Here is a 22,524-nt window from a genome sequence, read left to right on the forward strand (position 1 = left end):
TTGTTGGTTGGTGTTGGGTTTATACTATCAAGTATAATGTATACGGTTCTATTAAGCGGTATAAAGCTTGGTTGGTTGCGAATGGGTATACTCAAACCTTTAGAATTTATGTTTTTGAAACCTTTTCGCATATTGCTTGTTTATCGTATGTTCGTATTTTGATCTTAGTTGTAGTGAATTAGGGGTGGTCTTTACATTAGCTGGACATTAAAAATGCATTCTTATATGGTGATATGGAAGAAGAGGTATATGGAGTAACCTCTAGGATATGTTGTTCCAAGGGAGACACATAAAGTATGTAGCCTTAAGAATGCAATTTATGGGCTGAAACAGAGTCAAAATGCTTGTTTTGAAAAATTCTGCAAGGTTGTGGTATCTATGGGGTTCTTGAGGAGTCTTTGTGATCACTCATTATTTGTGATGAAGAAGACCTCTGGACTTGTGGTATTTTTATTTATGTAGAAGACATTATATTATTTGGGAGTAATATTTCTGGTACAAAGGATACCAAGTTTCGTTTGTCAGCACATTTTCAAACTAAAGACTTGGGACCGTTGAAACACTTTCTAGGCATTGAAGTGGTGAAAAGTAAAGAAGGTTTTGTGATGACACAATGTAAGTATGTCACAGATATGTTTCAAGAGTATGGTTTGTTGGGAACCAAACCGGTTGACACCTCAATGGAAGTGAGACATGATCTCCATGATGAGCAGAGTATTGAATCAAATTACAGAACACGATAACGGACGTTAGTGGGAAAAATTATGCAACAGTTACTAGATCTAACATTTCTTTTACAATAAGTATAGTGGGCCAATTTATGGAACATACTCAAAAAATACACTTAGAAGTTGCGCAAAGAATTTTAAGGTACTTGAAATGAGCACTAGGAAAAGGTCTTTTCTTAGACTTAATAATCATATGAAGATAGAGGTTTTCTCTGATGCAGATTAGGCAGGGTCCAAACTGGACAGAAAGTTAACCTCTAGATGTTGTGTCTTCCTAGGAGAAAATTTAGTTTGTTGGAGAAGTAAAAAGTAAAATGTTGTAACTTGGCCCAGTGCAGAAGGTGAATTCAGGGTGATGACTCAAATAGTGAGCGAGTTGATATTGGTTAGGCCAGTCTCACAAGAGTTGGGTTTCAACCAAGATGAGTCGACAAACATGTTTTGTGATAATCAGGTTGCAATCTCTATTGCAAGTAACCCAATTTTCCATGAGATAATTAAGAGGTAATAACTCTGTTTGTTTGGTCTAGAGATCAGTTGGGAGATGTCTTTACTAATACCCTTAGCAAACAAAAATTTATACCATTTTACAACAAGCTGGAACTCCTGGATATATGCACTCCAACTTGAGAGAGAATGTTAGAAAATACATCCAAGGGTATTTTAGTTATTTTACCACTTCAATGGTTAATTTTCTATGTAATCTTATTTTACATGTTAAATTTTATTAATAGTTAAATTTTTATGTACATAAAATATGTAGTTAGAAAGATATAAGAAGATTAACGTATAAGGGTATTTTGATAATTTGTAAATCAAAACACTTATTTAAAAAATCTAAGAATTCATACACATTTCCTAACAAAACCTTTTCGGACTCTTAGATGGGTGAACAATTTCTTTTTCTCTTTTCTTCTTTTCTCTCAATTTTTTCCTCGTGCTTCACCCAAATCTTTATTTTTACATCTAACGAATAGAATTTGAAGCAGTTGCCATTGTTCACACATCTTTTTTTTATATATATGTTAATTATCCAAACTGTTCTCCCTTCGTAGCAGAAAGCCATGTTTGTAAATACATTTAGACTGAAAGGGGCGAAGCGATTTCAATCACATGAACTTCGGTAACAATTCTATGATGTACATTTGTCAGCTTTTACAGTTACGGAAATTACGTTTTACATCAACAATTAACTCAATGGTAGCCAAGGGGGCAGAGGAAGAAGGTAGAAGCATCCACGGAACACACTGTATAAACTTACAAATATTGCATCCTGATGTCTAACTTTACGCCTTTAGTGACTGAACACTACCAAAATTTCTGGTTATGAATTTTGATAAAGAGTTATTCAACTTGTATTCCTTTCAACAAAGGAACTGAAACATCAGCAGGGTACATCTGCTTACATTTCCACATGAAAAACCTTGATGATTATCCATAACGGAGCCTATAAGTATTTGATGAGCTCCACCGCATATCGTCCTTTCTTTGTCGTGTTTATTTCCCCTATCTGTGTAAAGGAACGTCTAGCCTTTGAGAGAATGACAAAAGATTCTAAACAGAACTGTACCTATACTTAAGACTCAGGTAAAAACTCACACATCCAAATGTAAGAAAAGGTTATTTCCAAATTGCATGACAATCAGACCAAACCAATGTGACATCAAAACTGTAACGGGCACCAAACAATTGAAGAGACTTGAGCTTTACCTTTAGTCTTCCTTTCCCACGGACTGAAACAATATCCCCAGTCCTAAGTGTGGCCCCATTTTTTGTCACAGAGACCCAATTGATCTTTACATCACCTTTACTGGAGAGGGGAGAGGAGATAGAGACAGAGAATGTTCAGTTACTAATGCAAAGAAACCAGATTTTACAATGACATCTTAACATGCTAACCACAAAATTCAATCTATTAGAAAATAATAAGTTCAGTATCTGGAAAAGACTTCACCAATAAATGTTATTGCTATAAGGGCAATGATAGTAAGTGCACTTACCTTATCAAATCTACAAGTTTTGAACGTGAAATTTTGAATCCAGCACTTGCTAGGGCATCTACCCGTAAAGACGCTTCCACAGTTTTAAAAGAATTTGTCCTAAAGGCATATGAGAGACCATTTTTAGGTTCCACACTCTTACCATATACACTAGGAATAGCATAAAAGACAAAATTAATTATGGTATTAAGTCACCTTGGAGATTCATAATCTAAAGCAAGCAAGGGTATCTCTGTGCAGGATACAGTGACATTACCAACCTGCAGATTAACTAAGGAACATCATAACAGGACCATGTGTCTTCACACTGGACTATAATAATCGTTAACTCAAGGAAACTTAATATTTATTTCTTTCTACAGCATCAATTTGTACATATGCTTAGTAAAGTTTCACCATGCACTACGACAGAAAGTTTTCAAATAAAAAGTAAAAATAAAATAGTATAACATGCAAAAGCAGCTATAACCATGGACATTCATAAGAGATGTTAAATACTTTAATCCAATTCGAACCTCAAACCATAGCCACATGAACAGAATGAATTGAACTGTTGAGTTATTGTACCTTATCCAGTGTTGAGACAAGAAAGGTAACAAGCTCTGGAACAACAATCGCTTGAGCACCTTTGTCACCCTTGAAGAGAAGACACAAAAATGAGACTGAGCTCAATAAAATTCATCAAACATGAATTGTAATAGTGAGAAACTAAGACTAAAACATAATGATTGCAGTCCAACAATAACAGAACAGAGTAATCCACTTATACCAAACCTGCAAAAGAATGTCTCCAAGCTTTTCCCTGGCAATTCCAGTACCAAGAATGGCACCAAGAAAGTCCCCATGATCACATGATTCAAAAGCAAAGTTTCCTGAGATACTAAAAGAGCAAGAACTTTGCAAATTAAAATATTGGCATATATACATTTTTTTACAGAAAGGACTGAAGAACAGAAGTAGATACCTTAATGCAGCAATAGCGTCTGGCAAAATATCCATATCTTCAGCATGTCCAATCAAAAGGCGGCAACGTTCAGCCTCTGGAAATCCACCCTGAGCTACTGCTTTAACGTCAGCTAATTTGTCTAGGGTAGCTAATGCCTCCTTTAGTACTGGTGGGGTAAGAAAATCTGTGAAGAGAATATCTCTTCTTGATGATGCCCGTCTTGCCTTATAAAACACACACAGAATTTAGCTACAAAAAAAAGGTTCTTCATACTGATGACAAAATATATTCAGTTATGAAATTATACTGCAATAGACAATCCTACATCCCAATTTCTGTCAAGCCCCTTCCATATTAGAATCACAGTTTTTTTCTTCTTCCTGATTCTGTTTTTGAAAAAAGTTAATACTATCAGCATCTTCAGCAAGTTACAACTTTTAAGCGATCGGTAAATTATAGGCCATGTATCTCAATATTAGAGAAATAACTTCACCAACAGAGCAACCTTTACGACCACAGCAATAACCAAAGAAAAAACTCAGTTCAAAGATTCTCGAAAAGCAGCTACCATTTTGATGTGCGTTTTCTCCCACCATCAGCAAGTTCACAATTTTCCACATTTTGTTTAACGACACCCATAGAAACAAAAAGTAAAATCTATGACAACGCAAATAATGTATTTAGTGTAGAATATTTACCAATGAAAAATGCCAATACCATTTCAAGTATATTCTTCACATCCCCGGATTTATCTCTTACTCCTTTCAGCAAAACATCGCCTTCGTCTTTCAAGACAGCATGCGCACCATCAGAAAGCCCTGCTTCCGCGGTTCGAAAATTTTAGTCCAGGTTAATCCGACTAAATATCATGTAATTTGTAATACCACAATTCCCGTCAGCTTTACCTGAACGAGACTATAGGGTTTCCAACAATACCTGAAGCAGTGAGTGAAGACGAGAAAGGAAATATAAAGGGTACTCGTTGACGAAAGAGAAGGGTGTTGAATGATGGAGAAGGGTGCAGAGTGGAGAGCGAACTGAGAGATTTGATTAGAAGCCCCGAAACGGGAATTCTGATGCCTGCGGCAACCATCCTTACGCTCCTGCACGCACTGGAGTCTGGACAATGGAATTTTTTGGATCAAATACTTAGTCTTGGTCCTGGAGTCGGGCATGCCGGAAAAATAATGGCCCATTAGAACTAATTATCTTACTGGACTCTTAGCGTGTTTGGCTGAATGGGCCGGTCCATTTTTTGGCAAAATGGTTTGTTTTCAAAGTTTCCATGAAACCTAGATTTTCTACACGTCTACTGAAAATCGCCCAGCATAAAAAAAGGTTATTTTTAAATATGGATAATTAGATATTACAATCCTCTATACAACGCTGTAATTCAGATTTAACGTACAACTAAAATAACTTCGTTAGAAGATATTAACAGAAAAATTAAAATTATTCAATTACTTTTTTTTCCTAAATTTTATATAAATAAAGCATTAAATTTTTTTGTGATTTAAATGAATATAATCCTAAGATTCAATAGAAGTATAGTTCAAGATAGTACCTTGTGGAAAATCTTTCTTATACTATCTATCTTAAGGATAATTTAATGTGACCTTCTTACACTTTTAATTGATTCAAGTTTAGGTTAAGGCCCGCTTAGTGTACAACATAAGTGAAATGTATTTCACTAACGCTGGGTAAATGGAGCCAAAATGTGTTAGTGCGCAATGTAAGTGTAGGGGGAAAGTGAAATACACATGTATTTCGTTTCCCCCCGTTTTAGGCATCAAGTGATGGTAAGTGAATTCAGATGGGTCAAGCTCTGAATTCACTTATCATTGCTAAATTACATTTGGGGCTCGGGCTGTCGGGAAGGAAGCTTTGTCGAATGAGGGGTTCGGAGAAAAAAAATTTCTCTCTCGCTCACTCATGACCTTCGGCAATTTCAATCGCTCTTTGTTGTCTTCTCTTCTCTCTCGGCCTCCCTCTACTCTCCCTCTCGACCTCCGTCACAAAGCACGGGAGGCCAAGCCTCTGTCACAGAGCCTCTTAGCCTCCCTCTCTTCTCCCTCTCGGCGTACCGTTGGAGCGCTGCCTCTGTTGCCGTTGCCCGTTGACCCGCTGCCTCCGTCGCCGTTGCCCGCTAGCCTGTTGCTTCTGTCGTCGTTGCCCGCTGGCCTGTTGCTTCTGTCGTCGTTGCCCGCTGGCCCTCCGGTGAGGAAGACGATACGCGCTGTGAGGAAGACGATGATTTAATTTTTCCTAAGTTAAGAAAAATTAAACCATCATCGTAAAAATAATAATTTATATTTTTTATTTATATAATAATTATTTTTATTTATTTTATAATTACTACATTAAATTAGTGATTTAATAGTCATAACTAAAATATTGTTAAAATAAATATTTGATAAATTTTTTTGGTTTAATTATCCCATTGCTATAATTAATTAAACCCATGGTTTTAAATTTTGTGATAATATATTATTAATTAATAATACATAAAAATATATTATGTTATTGATAAATATATATATATATTTATTATATTATTTATTTATTATTGTATTAAAATAGTGGTTTGTAATGTAAAAACATATCTTATGTTATTAAAAAAAGTTATTTATTATATTCACTTATGTTATTTTTTATTTTTATTTATTTATTTATAATAATTTATTTTAGTCGCACGTAATTATTGTATTAATTTATAATAAACTATAAATCATTAAGTAATATAATATAGTTTTTCATTAATTAGGATATTAATATATTCTAATACTACACATTAAATCACTTATAGGTCATGTTAGTATACAATGTAAGTAAAATGTATTAACTAATATTAATTTAATTTTTTGAAAGTCAGATATATCAAAATATTTTATTTAATAAATAATCTATATGTACTTTACACTACACTTACCATCGTGCACACTAACACAAATAAGTATTTTACACTACACTTTTCATTAGGTACATTAACACAAAAAAATACTTTACCTTGGCTCTTACTTTTCCTAAATAAAATAATTTACATTGTAATCCACTATCGTGAAAGAGGCCGTTTGAAGAAGAAGAAAAAACACATGATATGACATTACAGACTGCTGTCCTACGGTCCTTTCTTCGAGTGCTGGAGCAATGAAGACTTGGCTCCAAGTTGGTTCCACGACATAGTGGGACATCTGTTTTAAAGTTTGGGCTAATAATGACGGTCATCGGCACTACATAAATGGAGCTCACTGGACCTAATTAATCAGCGCATTATTTCGTGGCTTGTCGTGGCTCATCAGACTCCGGGCCTTTTTCCACAGGTCTTGTTAATTCTTCTTATCTAGATGGAAGCGCATTAGTGGATTCCTTTTGAAAACCCCTAGAGTTCTTCGTTCACGAAACCATGAGAGCAATGGAAGATGCACGAGTTCCAGTTGTTCATACTATGGCCGGTCCAGAAAAAAAGGATAAAGATGGTGAAACTGCTCTGTTACAGACCAGTATATAATCCTCGCCATGGTCGGTGCAGTGAATTGCGAGGCTTTGAGAAAGCGCAGTGGAGCCCACAGACGTGAAGCTCATTAACCTTTAGGTTGCGTTTCTAATCTTACTGTTAATCATGGTCGGTCGCAAACAGCCGGTCAAAACATGTTTCTTCAGAATTTCTGTGAAGTCTTTGTCATCTCCTCTCTCCTAACTTGGCATCTAAAGAGTCTCATGTCGTCAATTGGGACTGGAACTGACTCCAAAATATAGACGAAAAACTTCCAAGCTTCTTCGCCGAAGATGGATCGTAAGACGATAGAGAAAGACAGAAGGATACAAATGAAAACCCTCTTCGCCAAACTCAATTCCCTCGTCCCCCAACAAAAGGTACGCGTACCTTATCGTGAACAGCTTTATTTTTCTTCAAAGAACATGGAAGGAATAAGCAGAGGGTTTGCTCTACCTCTCTCTCCTTCACTCTCCCACTCTCTTCTGTCATACTGTCATGCTTCTGTGTTAAAATGTTCTAGTTGTGTTCAAAATCTCTACTCCATTACAGCTCCTACAAACTTGCAATTTTTCAATGGCTGATTTCAGCAACCTTTTTCAGTTTTACGGCCAGCAAGCAACAAACATCTAATGGCCACTCGAGAGCACCCAAATGCTAAATTCTGCGCTTGAAAATTGTTGGAATTTGTGTTTATATCGACCGGGTCAGCCCTTATATAAGATCCGTGGGGTTGCTTTACTAAAAGGTTCGAGCTTTTTAGCCCAATGGTTTCAACATGGTATCAGAGCAGGTTGGTCCCGAGTTCGAGTCCCGCTCCCACCGAATTTTGTCCCAAGTATTTCTGGTGAATTTGTCCTGGGTTTTTCCGGTGAATTTGTCCACGGGTTTTCCCGTGCGGGGAGTGTTGGAATTTGTGTTTATATCGACCGGGCCAGCCCTTGTATAAGATCCGTGGGGTTGCTTTACTAAAAGGTTCGAGCCTTTTAGCCCAATGGTTTCAACAAAAATTTCAATCTAAGCTAGTTACAACTACCAATTTTATGATTTAATTGCAAGGAGTGTTATGTTGGTTTTTTCGTGTTCTGAACGTTGTTTAGGAGGCCATAATGCTCCCAGAACAGGTTGAACAGGCTGCAATTTATATAGAACAATCGCAAACGAGAATAAAGAAGCTAAAAGAGAGGAAAGAGTACTTGTTGGGCATTGTCAAGATAGACGGAACCATGAACACCACGGCTGTGGACTCACAACCTCCTCAAATTGAAATTCGCCACGAGGGTTCAGCTTTAATGGTGTCTCTAGTAGGCGGCTTGAACAGTCAGTGCATGCTCTACAAATCCATTAGAGCTGCTGAAGAAGAAGGAGCTGAAGTAGTCAATGCAGGTTCCGCTGTTGTTGGTGACAAGATCTACCACATCATACATGCAGAGGTTCCAACTTTTTAATTACTCTGGCCAACATGTTCTTCTGTACCTTCCTTCAATCAATTGTTGCTCTCATGAAGTTCACGCAAGAACATTGGACACAGAAGCCAAAGAGTGACAAGTAACACAATCTGATTCCTCATCTTTTTTGCAGGTCACGGATGCTAAACAAGGATTTCAGGCTTCAAGAATTTCAGAAAGACTGAAGATACCTATAGAAGAATTTCAGAAAGACTGAAGATACCTATGGGAATCATTGTTGCTTCCTGAAAAGTTCTGCCACAACTAGAGCTAATTAGATGGGAAGGTTGATCTAATCGATCATAGTGTTTGTCTAAATATCATGACTATTTTCTAATTAATAGAAGATGCTTTAAATGTGGGCCATGTGTGTGAAACATACGCGAGCGTGCCAGAGGCGCCTATGGGCCCATGACAGTTCATGCCACACACGTGCACATTTATACACGTGCATACATGTGGGCCATGTGTGTCACAATGTGACATGGATGGGGCCAGGAAGGATGATGATTATAGGAGTAATGGATTTGAACCTCATCCCTACGCATGTGGCAACCAAAACCAACCTTCTGACGACTCTCATATGCGCATTAAATGTCACCTTTCTTTCTGCTGTCGGTAAATCAGTCATCTCATCTCGCCGAATCCAACCACTCAGACCGGGAAAGTGAAGTCAGTGACCCACAAAATACGAATTGTCGAATCGGACCCAAAAACTAGAAAAGCTGGGTCTGGTTCGAACCACTTAGACCAGGAAAGTGAAGCCTGTACCCCACAAAATACGGATTGTCAGATTGGACCAAAAACTAGAAAAAACTGAATCTTTTATACCCGAATTTCTCGTCATCGCAACGCTTCGTGCATCGCGCTTTTGGTATATCCCCTCACCAAATCTCAAATTCAATTTGTACATCTTATCTTAATCTTATCCTCGTGTTCAGAATCTAACTTTTATGCGTTTGCACTTTTATTTCATTTTATCAACAGTTAGGGGTATATCCGTAATTTCCTGATGACGACTCACTGTCGAGAGTATCTATTGTATGTGCGTGGATTCAGAAAAGCTTTACGCGTCCACGTGGCTGAACGTGCCCCCCCCCCCCCCCCCCCTTGCAAAACCCTTCAAAAAACGTTCAAAAGTACAATTCAACGCCCGTCTCGTTGCGCAGCCGCAATAAAACAAAACGAAACCGAACGCCGGTCATTTATCCCATCTAGGAATACTAAACACTGGTTTCTCGGCTTCTTCTCGGGGTAGCCTTTCCGGCGAAGGCCACGCACCTCGGATTTTTTTTTTTTTTTTCCTTTCTTCGCCCTTATCTAGAGCCGCTCGCTGCTCCTGTGAAGTCGCTTTCTGGATCTTCAATTTTCGGTAAGAGCTCCTTGCCATCGGGTTTGTGGATTGCTGGTTTTGTGTTTTTGATTCCGATCTGGGGAGGTCGATCGTTTCAAGCATTTGTGGTCGGCGGAGCTGAAAATCGTTACTATTCGTCTTCCCATGATAAGATTGTTATTCTTTTATGCTGTAAATGCCATTAGGTTCTTAGTGGAAGTAAATTGGGCTTCAAATGGTCCTATTTCTTAATTAAAAATCATTTTTCGTCTTATTTTCTTTGTTGAGTTCTTTTTTTTTTTCTCGGTCTTGGGTTCAGATTGATATCTAAATTTTATTATTGAATTGCGTGGAGTTGATGACATGCTCATGAGTGATCTAAGTGCGATTTTCTGAGAGAGATAGTCTGGATTCTCCTAGTTTAACTTTCTTTTATGAATAATACAAGATAGCGCCTCGGGAGAGGAGTTTACTGGAATACATGTTATTTTTTAAGTTTCGGTACTAATTGACCTCAAGTTAGGAGGATTTTGTCTTCCGGTTACTTTAAATCTATTTGTATCTGGAGCTATTCTGTCCTAAAGTTCGTTTTTTGCATTTTATGTGATGTGATCTGTTCTAAAACGATGGGAAGTGGGACTTAAATCGCAAGAGGACTTATTGCTATAAAACTCCGATGATTCTTTCGAAGAAAATTACGTGTCTCGTTTTCTTGAAGTGCTTGTTACTAAATCGTCATCCGGTAGTTCTGTATAGAAACATGCGGGGTTCCATGGCCGATGAAGTCTAAAGTATTGGTCCCAATCTGGTTTTTATTTTTATAGACCTATATTTTTACCTAATTTTAGGACTTTGAATTAACTGAAAAAAAAATGTAATCATTCTATTGATTTAGACCTTGATCAAAATTGCTAAAGATTGGCTTAGGTTGATCATCATTGGCTTTGATTGAATGTATAGGAAGTTACTCTTAACTTATTTCTTTTTGCTTTGTTAACTGTTCCATCTCATGCTTTCCAGAGATTTAGAGTCCCAACATCTTTCTTGAAACATGGGGGTTGAGATTTTGGGAGCATCTGATTTGAAGGATGGAGTTGTAGGAGAAGTTGAGAATGGAAAACCGAACGAGGGACTTCCAACTGAAGAACCAATTGAATTTGGTATTGTAGATAGTCCAAAAGGAACAACAAATGGGCCCAATAAACTAGAACCAAATTCCATTCCTGATGGAGGTTTTCCGAAGGATGCTGTGGATGAGTGGCCAGCACCCAAGCAAATTCATTCCTTCTATTTTGTCAGGTTCCGGAATTTTGAAGACCCAAACCTGAGAGCTAAAATTGAACAGGCTGACAAGGAGCTTCAGAAGAAGAATCAAGCTCGCTCTCAGCTTTTGGAAGCACTCAGAGCTAAAAAGGTATATAACAATTCCTCTTGTTTTTTACCTTTGCCAATGAGAAAAAGCAGATGAATGAAAGAAATTAAAAAAATAAACAAGTTGTTCATCTTTAAGATACTTGTCTTTTCTGCTTTGGCTCTAAGCAGTTTCTAAAGTTAAAATGTCCGAATTAATTTTTCATGGTAACATCTGCAGTTGCTGCATTCCTATGGAGTGTACCTGACATGCAGATAAGAGTCTTTTTTTATCTGTTGCACTCGTTAATGTTATTAATGAATTTAAAATGACTTAAATACTAACTTAAAATTGTGCAGTCGGATAGGGCAGCAATAATCACTCAATTGAAGCCTTTGACCACGGAGGATAAAAAGTTTAGGATGGTTTTTGATGAGAAGAGGAGGGATATGGAACCCCTTCAGGCTGCTTTGGGCAAGATGCGGAGTGCAAATCATGCTGTTAGAGAGAAGGGTGCTGGCTTATGCTCTTCCGAGGAAGAGCTCAATGAGCTTGTAAGTTATACTTCACACTTCTTGTTTGTATGTGACTTGTCTTCATATGTTTTTAACTGTCCTCCTTGGCTTATCTTTGAGATAGATTCAAAGCCTGCACTATCGCATACAACATGAGAGTAATACACTAGTTGAAGAGAAGCAGTTGCTTAAAGAAATTAAACAGCTTGAAGGGACAAGAGAGAAGGTTATTGCCAATGCTGCAATGAAAGCAAAGCTCGAGAATTCCTTTGGTCAAAAAGAAGCTATTCAAGACCAGCTGAAAGTTCGTATTATTCTCTTTAGATTTTGAAATTATGATTCTAAAGAGTCAATTTTCTTCCTCTTGTTGAACCATTTGGATTTTAATCTGAATCTGCTCTGTGACAGGCCAATCTAATGCTGTTCCATGTCAAGAGAATAATGACATATGGCTTTTCAGATAAAAGAAGTAAAGTTTGACCTTTTAAATCGATATGGTGATTGGTTTTTCATTTGTTGTGTCTTTGCAATTCCAGCTTATTGGTGGTGATCTAGATGGAGTAAGAAAGGATCAGTCATCTGTGAGGGCAAAAATCAAGCAACTAGAGGAGCAACTAAAGGCTATTGATTCAGAAATCAATGAGTTGCAGACTAAGCTGACAGCTGAGAGTGAGAAAAGGGATAAAGCATATGAAGCTCTGGTTGCATTGAGAAAAACGAGGGAAGGAGGGGTAATTAAAGTCTATCATTGTTTCTATGTTTTCTATTCCTTTACAGATGATTTACATATTCCATTTCTTAGAGATTTCCCTGCATCGGAGTTGGATAGTGCCACACATTTGTGCTTTAAGAAAGCCAAAAATATTGTTGTGTACGGAAGACCCAGACTCTCATTAGTTTTTGTTGAGTGGGAAAAAATCTCACATTTAGAAATAGGAAGTAAAGTTAATTTGTTATAAGATTGAACAATAGGCCTCCTAAGTGGCTAGTCATTTTGGGATAAAACATGACTCAATCCAACAGTGATATCAGAGCAGAATGTGTTCATGGGCCAAGGCCCAGTTTGTGTTCCCTATGTTATCTGTGTTGTGCACTTCATAAGATAGGAGTTTGTGTTGAGGGCTCTATGAGGTGGGAGTGTGTGCTTATGTAAGCCTGGACGTGAGGGGGAGTGTTGAGTGGGAAAAAGTTCCACATTGAGAATAAGAAGAAAAATTAATGAGTTATAAGATTGAGCAATAGACCTCATAAGTGGTTAGTCATCTTGGCATGAAAGAGGACTCAATCAACAGGTTTTTTGTTAGAATCAGTAATGTACTCTGGAATTCATGATTGATGAAAGATGTGGCTTACCACAACAGATAACTGTTGTGGTAAGCCACATCTTTCATCAATCATGATCACTCACACATTGTTTGTTATTTGAATATTGGTTTGCATATTTTAATTTTGTGACCAGCATTAGGAGATGAGAAGGATTATTGATCATGTAATGCTGCAAAATACTAAGCCGAAGTGTTTACTTTGATCTTGGGTCAGTGATTTTTTTTGTTTTTATTGTGGTTTCAGAATGCTTGCTTTTATGAAAACCGTGCACTTTTGAACAAGGCAAAGGATGTTGCCGCAAAGAAGGACATCGCTGCATTGGAGGAGCTTTCTCATATAGAGGTCTTTGCCATCTAGATTTTTACTAGTCAGTTCAGTGTTTGTTACTATAAAATTCTTTTGCGTGTCAATTTACTTACTTTCTATTTCATTCATCTTTAGATGGAGAAATTCATGGCACTATGGACCGGTAATAAGTCTGTCAGAGATGATTATGAGAAAAGAATTTTGCCATCCCTTGATGTCCGACAGTTGACTAGGGATGGTAGGATGAGGAACCCTGACGAAAAGCCTTTGATTGCCGCGCAACCAATTCAAGCTGAGCCACAGACGGCCCCCGTGAAAGCAACACCAAAAAAGACCAAAGAAGAATCAGCACCATCTCATGAAACACAACAGAAAGAAAGCACTAAAAAGGTGAACGAGGCTGAAACAAAAGGGAAAGTGGATGACTTGGCAGATATTGAGAAGTCTGCGGGGTCCGAAAAACCTAAGAAAGAGTCTTCAGTAAGTAATGTAATTGATTCGGCAAAGTTGAAGGAGATGAAAAGAGAAGAGGAGATAGCTAAGGCTAAGTTAGCTCAAGAAAGGAAGAAGAAACTGGCAGAGAAGGCAACTGCCAAGGCAGCTATTAGAGCTCAGAAGGAAGCTGAAAAGAAATTAAAGGTTTTGCTTCCTTTTTCTTTTCTTTTTTTATCTCCCTTTTTTATTTTGGTTCTCACGAGTTCTGTTAATAATGATTTTTTACTGGATTAATGATTTAATTGTCCTCTAAATTTTTTTTTAGGACCGTGAAAAGAGAGCTAAGAAGAAGGCGGGACCTGAGAACCCAGCAATTGAAGGCGACGCAACTGAGGCAGATTCTGAAGCAGCTGAACAGGAAAAGATGGGAGAAAAAGTGGAAGCTCCGGTAATAGCAAAGGCGAAAGAGCAGAAGGAGAATATTAGACAAAGAAACCGTGCCAAGTCTCAGGATCTACCTAAGGTCATCCTTAGGCGTAAAAAGTCTCCATCCTACTGGGTATGGGTTGGTCCAGCTGCTGCAGTGCTGGTTTTGATAATTTTGATGCTCGCGTACTACTATTTCCAGTGAAGAAACTGAAAACTAAAACCGTAGTGTTTACTATGTATCGTTCTTTGACATCTCGTAGCGGGATGGAGACAGTCCATAATCTTGAATTTCAATTGTTAAAACTAAAGGGTTTCCCTCTACTTAATCAAAACCAGAAGAGTTCCGGCGTTTAGGTCGAACTGGTGCATCGTCGGAATCAGCTGATTTTAGATCAATTTTTTTTTTCTGACACTGGCCATATGAGAACGGGACTAACTAGTCCATGTCAATTTCGATCTGGTTCGGCAGCTTGGTCCTGTCTTATTCTTCCAGCACTTATAAATAACGACTTGAGAGACTACCACTGTTCGTCAAACATTTGCTGAATTCATGAGGCACTGGGTAAATAGAATTAGTATTTTAAAGGCAGTTCAGTCAGTTCTGGGGACGAATCACTTGGTCTGGTGTGAATGGCCGGATGACACTCTCCAGTACTTCTCCTTTTATCTAATTCTATATCGTGTTAGTATTTTAAATGCAGTTCAGTGACTTCTGGGGACAAATCATTTGGTCAGGTGTGAATGGCCGGATGACACTCTCCAGTACTTCCCCTTTTATCTAATTCTATATCGTGATAATTTTCTTAATCGACGCATCTCATCTTATTACAACGGAACTTTGGAAATCCATAAACTATGGAAGTTCCGAAATTTCAGATATGAAAAATACTGAAGAGCGTTTAGGGGATTGTCGCCCATGTGATGGCTTCTATTAGTTTCCTCATGTGACTGAAAATGATTGACCTAATGCTTTCTTTATATGGAACTCGGATCTCTCTGCCGCTTTAAAAAATAAAAGTAAGAGACGAATGCTTACAGTACACAGACTCATCTTCTTCGCTATCCTTACGTGGATTAAGAAGATTCAAAAACCAGGTAACACCCCCACCCCCGCTTTACATTTTCTTATCAGACAAAAGTATGATTTTTGAGTTCCCTGAATCACGCCTCGCCTCACCTTTTCTTAACAGTTCGCCGGTAACCCCATCCGTTAAAAATCTTGTTAAGACTTGGTTTACCAGTAAGTAACCAGAGGCAAGTAATAGAAGGAGCCACTGAAAACTTGATAGCGTGTAGAAAATCTGTTACAGTTCCCTAAACTTTGACTCCGATCAGAACCTGCAATCCTTGTAATTAAAGCCTATCCTAATATTTAAAGTGGACATTGAGCTTTGATAATACGCATGGTACGCGCACTTCTTAATTCATCTGCAATTAAATACTCTTCCCAGATATGTGATATCTCATGATATCACTACCTCTGTTACTAGACATCCATCGGAAACTTCTACGCATCCCTTGCGAGCTGTGCAAATTTCCAATCCTTGCATGTGTATGCAGTTCACCACTTGTCCATCTCTGTCGTCCATTCCAACAAAATTTTGAAACACCCGAGAGGCCAAATCCCAACACCACCAAGTGCACCAATCTCGCAGCCTTGCCTCGGCGCTCTCACGCGGCAATCCACTCAAGAGCTTTTTAAAAAAAATCACATCGATCACCCAAAACCGCCGAGCATCCCGTCTTGGAACTCCTACAAATACCCAGCGTTGGGGACCTGCTTGAACGTGTCTTCTTTATCTTCTTATCGGTTACGCCGGGAGAGGAAAGATTAGGAAAAATGGCTGGCTTTGCTCTGTGTTCGCTGAAGAACTTCGTATCTGTCTGGATTTTGGTGTTTGCGATAATAGGGCCTGGAGTTGAGAGTCTTGGGGCAGAGGTTCAGAAACTTGCCCCCTCTAAGGCCCCATTTCCAACCCGCAGCTTAGTTGCGGTGGAGGGTGTTATTTACTGCAAGTCGTGCAAATTTCCAGGGATTGATACCCTTTTCGGCGCCACTCCTCTGGCTGGTGAGTCGTGACTCAACGCCAGTACGTTTATGCATGTCTGGAAGGCGTGCTTTACAAATCCAATGGAATGTTTATGAGAATAAGAAGCTCGCATGCGTCTAGTGTCTCCCAAAATGGACGGCTTGCAGCTTCTGTAGAACAATGCCAACGTCCATTTGAACCATGCATGGATGTTTTTTTTTTTCTGTGTCTGTGTTTTTTACTTCCGTCTTTGTCGAGTTTCTGCATTTTAATCTGAATTGTTTTGGTAATATTGGAGTTGCAGGCGCGGTGGCGAAGCTCGAGTGCAACAGCACCAAGCATCCAGTTACGTCTGTGGGCAAAACAGATAAAAACGGGTATTTCCTCATCAATGCCGCCAAAGTGTCGAGCTACGGTGTTCACAAGTGCAGGGTGTTCCTCGCCTCTTCCCCGTCGGCGTTCTGCAAGGAGCCAACCAACATCAACGGAGGTATAAAGGGTGCCCGCCTCATTTTCCGCAAAGTTTTTTTCAGAGGAACCAAGCCTGTTTTCCTCTACACTTCTGGGCCCCTCGCATTTGCTCCCTCTAATAAAACTGCCTGTGTCCACTAACCTCCGATCACTCTCTCTCTCTTTTGGCATTGCATCAGCTTATGATTAGCCTTGTTACCCAGTGTCTGGTAAATCGTAGAAGTTGGAAAGAGAAATAGGCAGTCAGACAACAAGAATGCTGCAGTGAGTTGATGTATGTGTTAGGCGTTACTCCCAGAAGAGGAGTCACTTCAGTTGTAACAGAATAATATGAATCTATTTCCTGGACGTTATGATCTTGTCTTCGTGGAGAAAATCTGAAACATGCAGGCTAATTAAACAACTACTCAGGTAATTAATTAAACAAACAAGGACCCTTTCATGATTAAAGGGGAGCCATTCTGCCCATCAAACCGGTAAAATGATTAATTTTGTTCCAATTAGATTAGACGGGATCGAGCATTGGTTAGACCGGGTCCAATTGGGGCACATTCTTATTGTTGCAGTTTGACATTTCCGTAAGCCAAGTTTCACAGAGAAATCACACGTTCAAAGTCATCTTCCACTTTCGGTTCGTAGTCGTACTTGTAGCTGGTGGTCATGCCGTGACCGTCCTTCACTTCCATCTGCACCGTCGGGGACTGCAGACGATGACCCCCCGCGTCGTTTACATAACTTCTGTACCATTCTGGTGAAGAAGACACGACAAGCACGCAACTAGCAAAACTCCCAATTTGAATTTGAAACGGATCAAGACTCTCAGAACGCAGAAACGGAGAATTCTTCTATTTCTTTACTGCCGAGGAGTTTTCTTTCTTTATAGATGCAAGCTTTCTACATGGCGACAACCCCTCTGGTCTTTCAGACTTTGGAGATTTCGCCACCAAAAATCACAAAGAGGTAGTCAACCCACTTGTCCTCTCAGATTTTTCTGGTTCTTCAAGAACAAACCCAAGACAGTTGGCATTGGCCGAGCTTTATGACCAAATCAATGAGAATTAACCCCCAGAAAAAAGTTGCTAGATTGTTTTCTTCTTTCTGAAAGCGTTAGCTCCCTTTTCTGCCTCACGGAGCCAACACCCCCTTATGCTTCCCGTGTGAGCCGAACGATTTCTGCTGGAGAATAATGTTCACGAGCTAACGCTTGATTCGGGTCACGGCCTCATACTATTCAAGGACTCTCAGAGCACACAACTGTGGAATTTGAAAAAAAAAAAAATGTCACTTTCTGTGCGTGCACCTTGTGGCTCCGTGGGCGATGGATCTAATCTCTCTCACCTGTAGCCTACTCCAAAAAAAAAAAAAAAATCTTCCATTACCAACTCAGTACGAGAATTGCTTTTAACGTGGTAAAATTACTTTCGTCTTCCTTCTCTCAGACTCCTCTGCAACTACGAGTCCTGTCGTGTCGCTCACATGCAAACTGTGTAACGTACACTCCAGCTTTCCGGTCACATGAACCGGCGGTGCAGTCGTGTTTATGTTTTCAGGAACAGGTCACATCCTCTGAATACAAGGGTCTGTAACTTCTGCAACCGATACTAGGGGCGCAACAGTACCTAGTATCCACTATCTGCTGTGTCCTTAAATACTGGCGTTCTTGGACGCATACCTCACTCTGTAACGGAGAACTTCTCTTTGTGAGACTCTGCCTCCTAACGCTTACAATTTCTGTATTGTTTTATGTTACAAAGTTAGTGGCCGTGGCACACGTAGCGTGGGGTCAACGAACTGCATATTTAGTTGTCGAGATGTCGGGGGGTTTTGTCATTACGCAGTAATCGGAGGTAGAAGTGTCCGTCGTTGGCGCGGAACAGAAAGGGGATGGAACGGGTCGGTGAGCACCCGCCATCCGCACGTACGAACAGGTACGAGTAACCGGAGATTTTCCACAACCGCCCGGCCGTTGATGGGAAAGATCCGTATTGCATTTCTGAAAGCGACAGTTCGACTCTTTCTCAATTCCCCTCCTCCTTTCTTGTCTGACTTTCTGAAAGGTCGGGTCCAATCTCGCGCCCCGGAAGAAAAGGCAACTTGGCAATAGCCTCCACGGAATCTACGCTATACGAGATACGTATGCGATACGATCCTATAGAGAACCCCGTTTCTGGTGATGATTGCAAGCACGCGAACGGGAAGACGAATGAACGTACTTGATCTTTCTTGATGGTGGGAGTGTGTTTTTTCCTGTTTGTTCGTGCTGGTCAAGGTCCGGACTTTCTCGATTTCTTTGACTCTCTTTCTGGTTTTCTTACTTTGTTTTCAGAAGTTACGGCGGATTTATTCTTGGTTCAATGATGGAGATTGGGAAGGTTTAGGGGTTTTTTTTTTTTTCTGGCCTTCTTCTTTGTAATTTTCTTATTTGGAAAAAACAAGATCGACTTTCTTTCTTTTGGGCTCCTTGAGCTTTAACCTTTTTCTTCAAATTGATTTTGCTGGCGGTAATCATTGTGTTTTTCGTTTTTTTTCATCTATTCTTTTGAGGGACAATCATGATAGTTCTTGAGCGGTAGTCTTTTTTTTTTCATGTTGCTGTGGTGGCGGTCTTATGGAGAATGTAGGAGCTGGTTTGATGTGTTTTGACTGGTTAAGAAAGATGGATGAGCTTCACCTGTAGGATATTTGAAATTTCTTTTCTTGCTCCCGTTTTTGCTTGTTAAGGCCTTCTGAACTTGAACTCGTTGCTGGGAAAGCGGGTGTTTTGTATTTGAAGATGGACGAAGAGAGCAGCTCCTGGGTGAGGAGGGCCAAATACTCACATACAGTCTGCCACCGGTTGGATAGGATTCCATCTCTACCAATTGCTCTGAAAGCTGAGGACGATTTGGGATCGAAGCCCAGAGCTTCGAAGTCTGCATCTATTGTTCAACCTTCTGGGAGAGTAAAAATAGACGCCCTTCCTCAGAAGGTTTTTAGTTATTCCAAGGAAGATCCTAGCGCAAGGCGGAGATCTGTGCCTCCAGTTCCGCAGACTACTCTTTCAGAGGCATTTAAAAAAGCTAGGTCTGAGAGGAAGCGGGTCTCCACCCCTAAAATAGACCCCCTTCCTCAGAAGGTTTTAAGTTATTCCAAGAAAGATCTCAGCACACGGCGGAGATCTGTGTCTCCAGCTCCAAAGACTACTCTTTCAGAGGCATTTAAAGAAGCTAGGTCTGAGAGGAAGCGGTTCTCCACCCCTGGCCCCCGAAGAAAGGAACCCGATAAGAGCATAATTGGAAGATTGTTTCATAGAGGTTCCCATGGATCACACTCATTTGATTCTTTATCTTCTTCAAGTTCAAGTCCTACGCAGACATTTTCTTTATCTTCATCAACTTCTAGTCCTACGCAGACCTTTTCGTCCATGAAAATCTCTGAGAGACCGAAAACAAGAAACGAGTCTTCATGGGCCAGTTACTTTGACCATGCAGGGGGTCGAGTTTCTGCTGTGAATAGCACAGATGAGTGGACTGTTGACCTCTCTAAATTGTTTCTTGGGCTAAAATTTGCCTCTGGAGCGCATAGTAGGCTTTACCATGGGATTTACAAGGATCAACAGGTTGCCGTCAAAATGATAAGGGTACCAGATGATGACGAAAATGGGGACATGGCCGCTCGGTTAGAGAAGCAGTTCACTAGAGAAGTCACCCTGCTGGCTCATCTCCACCATAGACATGTGATAAAGGTGATGCATTGTTCTCCTAACCTGTCTGGCTTTTTCTCTATCTTTTGAGATTTTTTAGTATCTGTCTGAATTAACTGCAATTTCTAGATTTGCTTTGTGCTCTTTTAAGCTTCTGGCGATTATGGGTTAATGAACTCAACTCTCTAGCTCTATGTTACCTGCTAGATTATCTCCAGTTCTGTTTTCCTTTTCAACCAAGATGCTTTCATGATCTCTGGACCAATTCAAATCTACTAATTTGTACTTTTATATGCAGTTATGCTCAAAGATAGAACTTATTTGGTGTTTCTTTTGTGGCAGTTGGTTGCAGCTTGCAGGAAACCTCCTGTTTTCTGTATTATCACAGAGTATCTTGCAGGAGGTTCCTTGAGGGCATTCTTGCATAAACTTGAGCAGAAGTCCCTCCCTTTAGAGAAACTTATTGCAATCTCTCTTGATATTGCTCGAGGTGTGGAATATATTCACTCGCAAGGGGTTATTCATAGGGACCTCAAGCCCGAGAACATCTTATTTGATGAAAACTTCTGCTTGAAAGTAGCTGACTTTGGAATTGCCTGTGAAGAGGCGTACTGTGATTCTCTGGCTGAGGATCCTGGGACATACAGATGGATGGCGCCAGAGATGATAAAGCACAAGCCTTATAGCCGGAATGTTGATGTATACAGTTTTGGGCTTCTCTTGTGGGAGTTGGTGGCAGGTACAATACCTTATGAGGAGATGACACCCATCCAGGCTGCTTTTGCTGTTGTGAATAAGGTATCCTTCAAAATTCATTAAATTTTTTTACCATTTAGCTTTTTTCGTTTTAACCTTATCCTAGGATTTGTATTAAGTAGCATAGATTTGTTCATGCGATTATTTCTTGTAAATGCCAAAACCATAGAACCAGGATATATTTCAGCAAGGTAATGGAATGAGGAAAGTGGGCAGCACGTCATCCTTTCATGCTTATATGAACTGATAGGAACTTTTTTTCTTTTCTCCTTCATAAATAATCCAGGAATTTACTTCCACTACATTCCCTGGTAAGAATACTTGTAGATTGTTAATGTAGCCAAAGTTGGAATCTAACAGTTTTTCTTCATCACATGTTGAATAAATTCTTTCAGGCTTCTGAGGGATTTTCCTTTGTAAGCTCATTGCTGCAAAGTAAGGGTGCTAATTTGGAGAAAATTTTCTTTTTTCTTTTTCAGAATTTGAGGCCACCAATCCCCCTACACTGTCCGCCTGCTCTGCAAGCTCTGATCGAGCAATGTTGGGCTCATAACCCTGAGAAGAGACCGGAGTTTTGGCAGATCGTGAAGGTGCTAGAACAATTTGGGTCCTCCTTTACTCGTTGTGGCGCTCTTGAACTTGTGCCTAATTCAAGTGGTCATGATCACAAGAAGGGGATAAATCATTGGATTCAGAAACTTAGCCGAGGTCATGCGAACCCTTATAATTCAACTCGGTAATTTATTATAACCCCTGCTCTCTCGTGATCTCTTGTGTAGTAGGCCTTTGGCCTTGCTGTGTAATTAAATTCAATTTTTGAAGAAACATACAGGAAAGCAAGATTTTGCTTATCAGGGAGTAGACGGGAGCTCTCCAGGGATTCGTACTTGTAGATTGTCATCCCTCGAAAGCATCTGTGGATGTTTTCTTTGTATTGGTTAGAGGGAGTCGTCATGTAAAAGCTTTATGATCCTGTATCACGTCCTCGAGAAACTAGGAAATTCTTTGATTCCGTAGATATTGCCGGTAAAATAGCAGTAGGACTTTGCAGAAGCTGAGTTGATCCAACTGAATCGCCTCTTGTTCTCTGTTTGATCACAATTGCAGTCATCTTACTAGCTTCTCAACGAAATTTACCAAATTGATTAATTTTGAACTGAATTCTGTTGATAATAGGCATTTAATTGTAAAGCAAGCACCTCCTTTTCATCAGCTATAAGGAGAAGGTGGTGAACTTCTCTTCCAAACTAAAGATTTAAGTCACCCAACTCCCGT

General features: G+C 39.6%; 5 protein-coding genes across 7 annotated transcripts; 4 read left to right on the forward strand and 1 right to left on the reverse strand.

Moving 5' to 3' along the window:
• Positions 1-1,853: 1,853 nt before the first annotated feature.
• On the reverse strand, positions 1,854-4,768 carry LOC137963755 (uncharacterized). Of its 2 annotated transcripts, none has more exons than XM_068810941.1 (9): positions 4,611-4,768; positions 4,392-4,492; positions 3,693-3,898; positions 3,503-3,608; positions 3,296-3,364; positions 2,924-2,988; positions 2,729-2,827; positions 2,439-2,538; positions 1,854-2,238 (listed from the first exon to the last, which is right to left on the reverse strand). In XM_068810941.1, exons 1-9 carry the CDS (start codon positions 4,765-4,767, stop codon positions 2,176-2,178), a joined length of 966 nt encoding a protein of 321 aa, XP_068667042.1. In that variant the 5' UTR covers position 4,768; the 3' UTR covers positions 1,854-2,175. The 2 variants fall into 2 exon arrangements, with proteins under 2 accessions (XP_068667042.1, XP_068667043.1); XM_068810942.1 differs by having other exon boundaries at positions 3,693-3,858; positions 4,373-4,492.
• A 2,657-nt stretch (positions 4,769-7,425) lies between these two features.
• On the forward strand, positions 7,426-8,920 carry LOC137963931 (transcription factor bHLH162-like). Of its 2 annotated transcripts, none has more exons than XM_068811163.1 (3): positions 7,426-7,547; positions 8,268-8,600; positions 8,749-8,920. In XM_068811163.1, exons 1-3 carry the CDS (start codon positions 7,461-7,463, stop codon positions 8,830-8,832), a joined length of 504 nt encoding a protein of 167 aa, XP_068667264.1. In that variant the 5' UTR covers positions 7,426-7,460; the 3' UTR covers positions 8,833-8,920. The 2 variants fall into 2 exon arrangements, with proteins under 2 accessions (XP_068667264.1, XP_068667265.1); XM_068811164.1 differs by having other exon boundaries at positions 8,292-8,600.
• An 860-nt stretch (positions 8,921-9,780) lies between these two features.
• Positions 9,781-14,790, forward strand: LOC137962668 (proton pump-interactor 1-like). The gene is made up of 8 exons (XM_068809673.1): positions 9,781-9,987; positions 10,969-11,362; positions 11,659-11,853; positions 11,939-12,118; positions 12,351-12,545; positions 13,384-13,482; positions 13,582-14,085; positions 14,207-14,790. Exons 2-8 carry the CDS (start codon positions 11,000-11,002, stop codon positions 14,510-14,512), a joined length of 1,842 nt encoding a protein of 613 aa, XP_068665774.1. The 5' UTR covers positions 9,781-9,987; positions 10,969-10,999; the 3' UTR covers positions 14,513-14,790.
• A 1,360-nt stretch (positions 14,791-16,150) lies between these two features.
• Positions 16,151-16,952, forward strand: LOC137963431 (non-classical arabinogalactan protein 31-like). The gene is made up of 2 exons (XM_068810552.1): positions 16,151-16,379; positions 16,645-16,952. The coding sequence occupies exons 1-2, from the start codon at positions 16,151-16,153 to the stop codon at positions 16,950-16,952; spliced, it is 537 nt and encodes a 178-aa protein (XP_068666653.1).
• A 1,953-nt stretch (positions 16,953-18,905) lies between these two features.
• LOC137962353 (serine/threonine/tyrosine-protein kinase HT1-like) lies at positions 18,906-22,261 on the forward strand. The gene is made up of 4 exons (XM_068809165.1): positions 18,906-20,535; positions 20,836-21,291; positions 21,729-21,985; positions 22,082-22,261. Exons 1-4 carry the CDS (start codon positions 19,585-19,587, stop codon positions 22,140-22,142), a joined length of 1,725 nt encoding a protein of 574 aa, XP_068665266.1. The 5' UTR covers positions 18,906-19,584; the 3' UTR covers positions 22,143-22,261.
• Positions 22,262-22,524: the final 263 nt, after the last annotated feature.

The sequence above is a fragment of the Aristolochia californica genome, unplaced genomic scaffold, assembly GCF_029961685.1.
Source record: "Aristolochia californica isolate CCGP_79_NKW_82.1479 unplaced genomic scaffold, dmAriCali1.0.hap1 SCAF_4, whole genome shotgun sequence".
In the NCBI taxonomy this organism is placed as follows: Eukaryota; Viridiplantae; Streptophyta; class Magnoliopsida; order Piperales; family Aristolochiaceae; genus Aristolochia; species Aristolochia californica.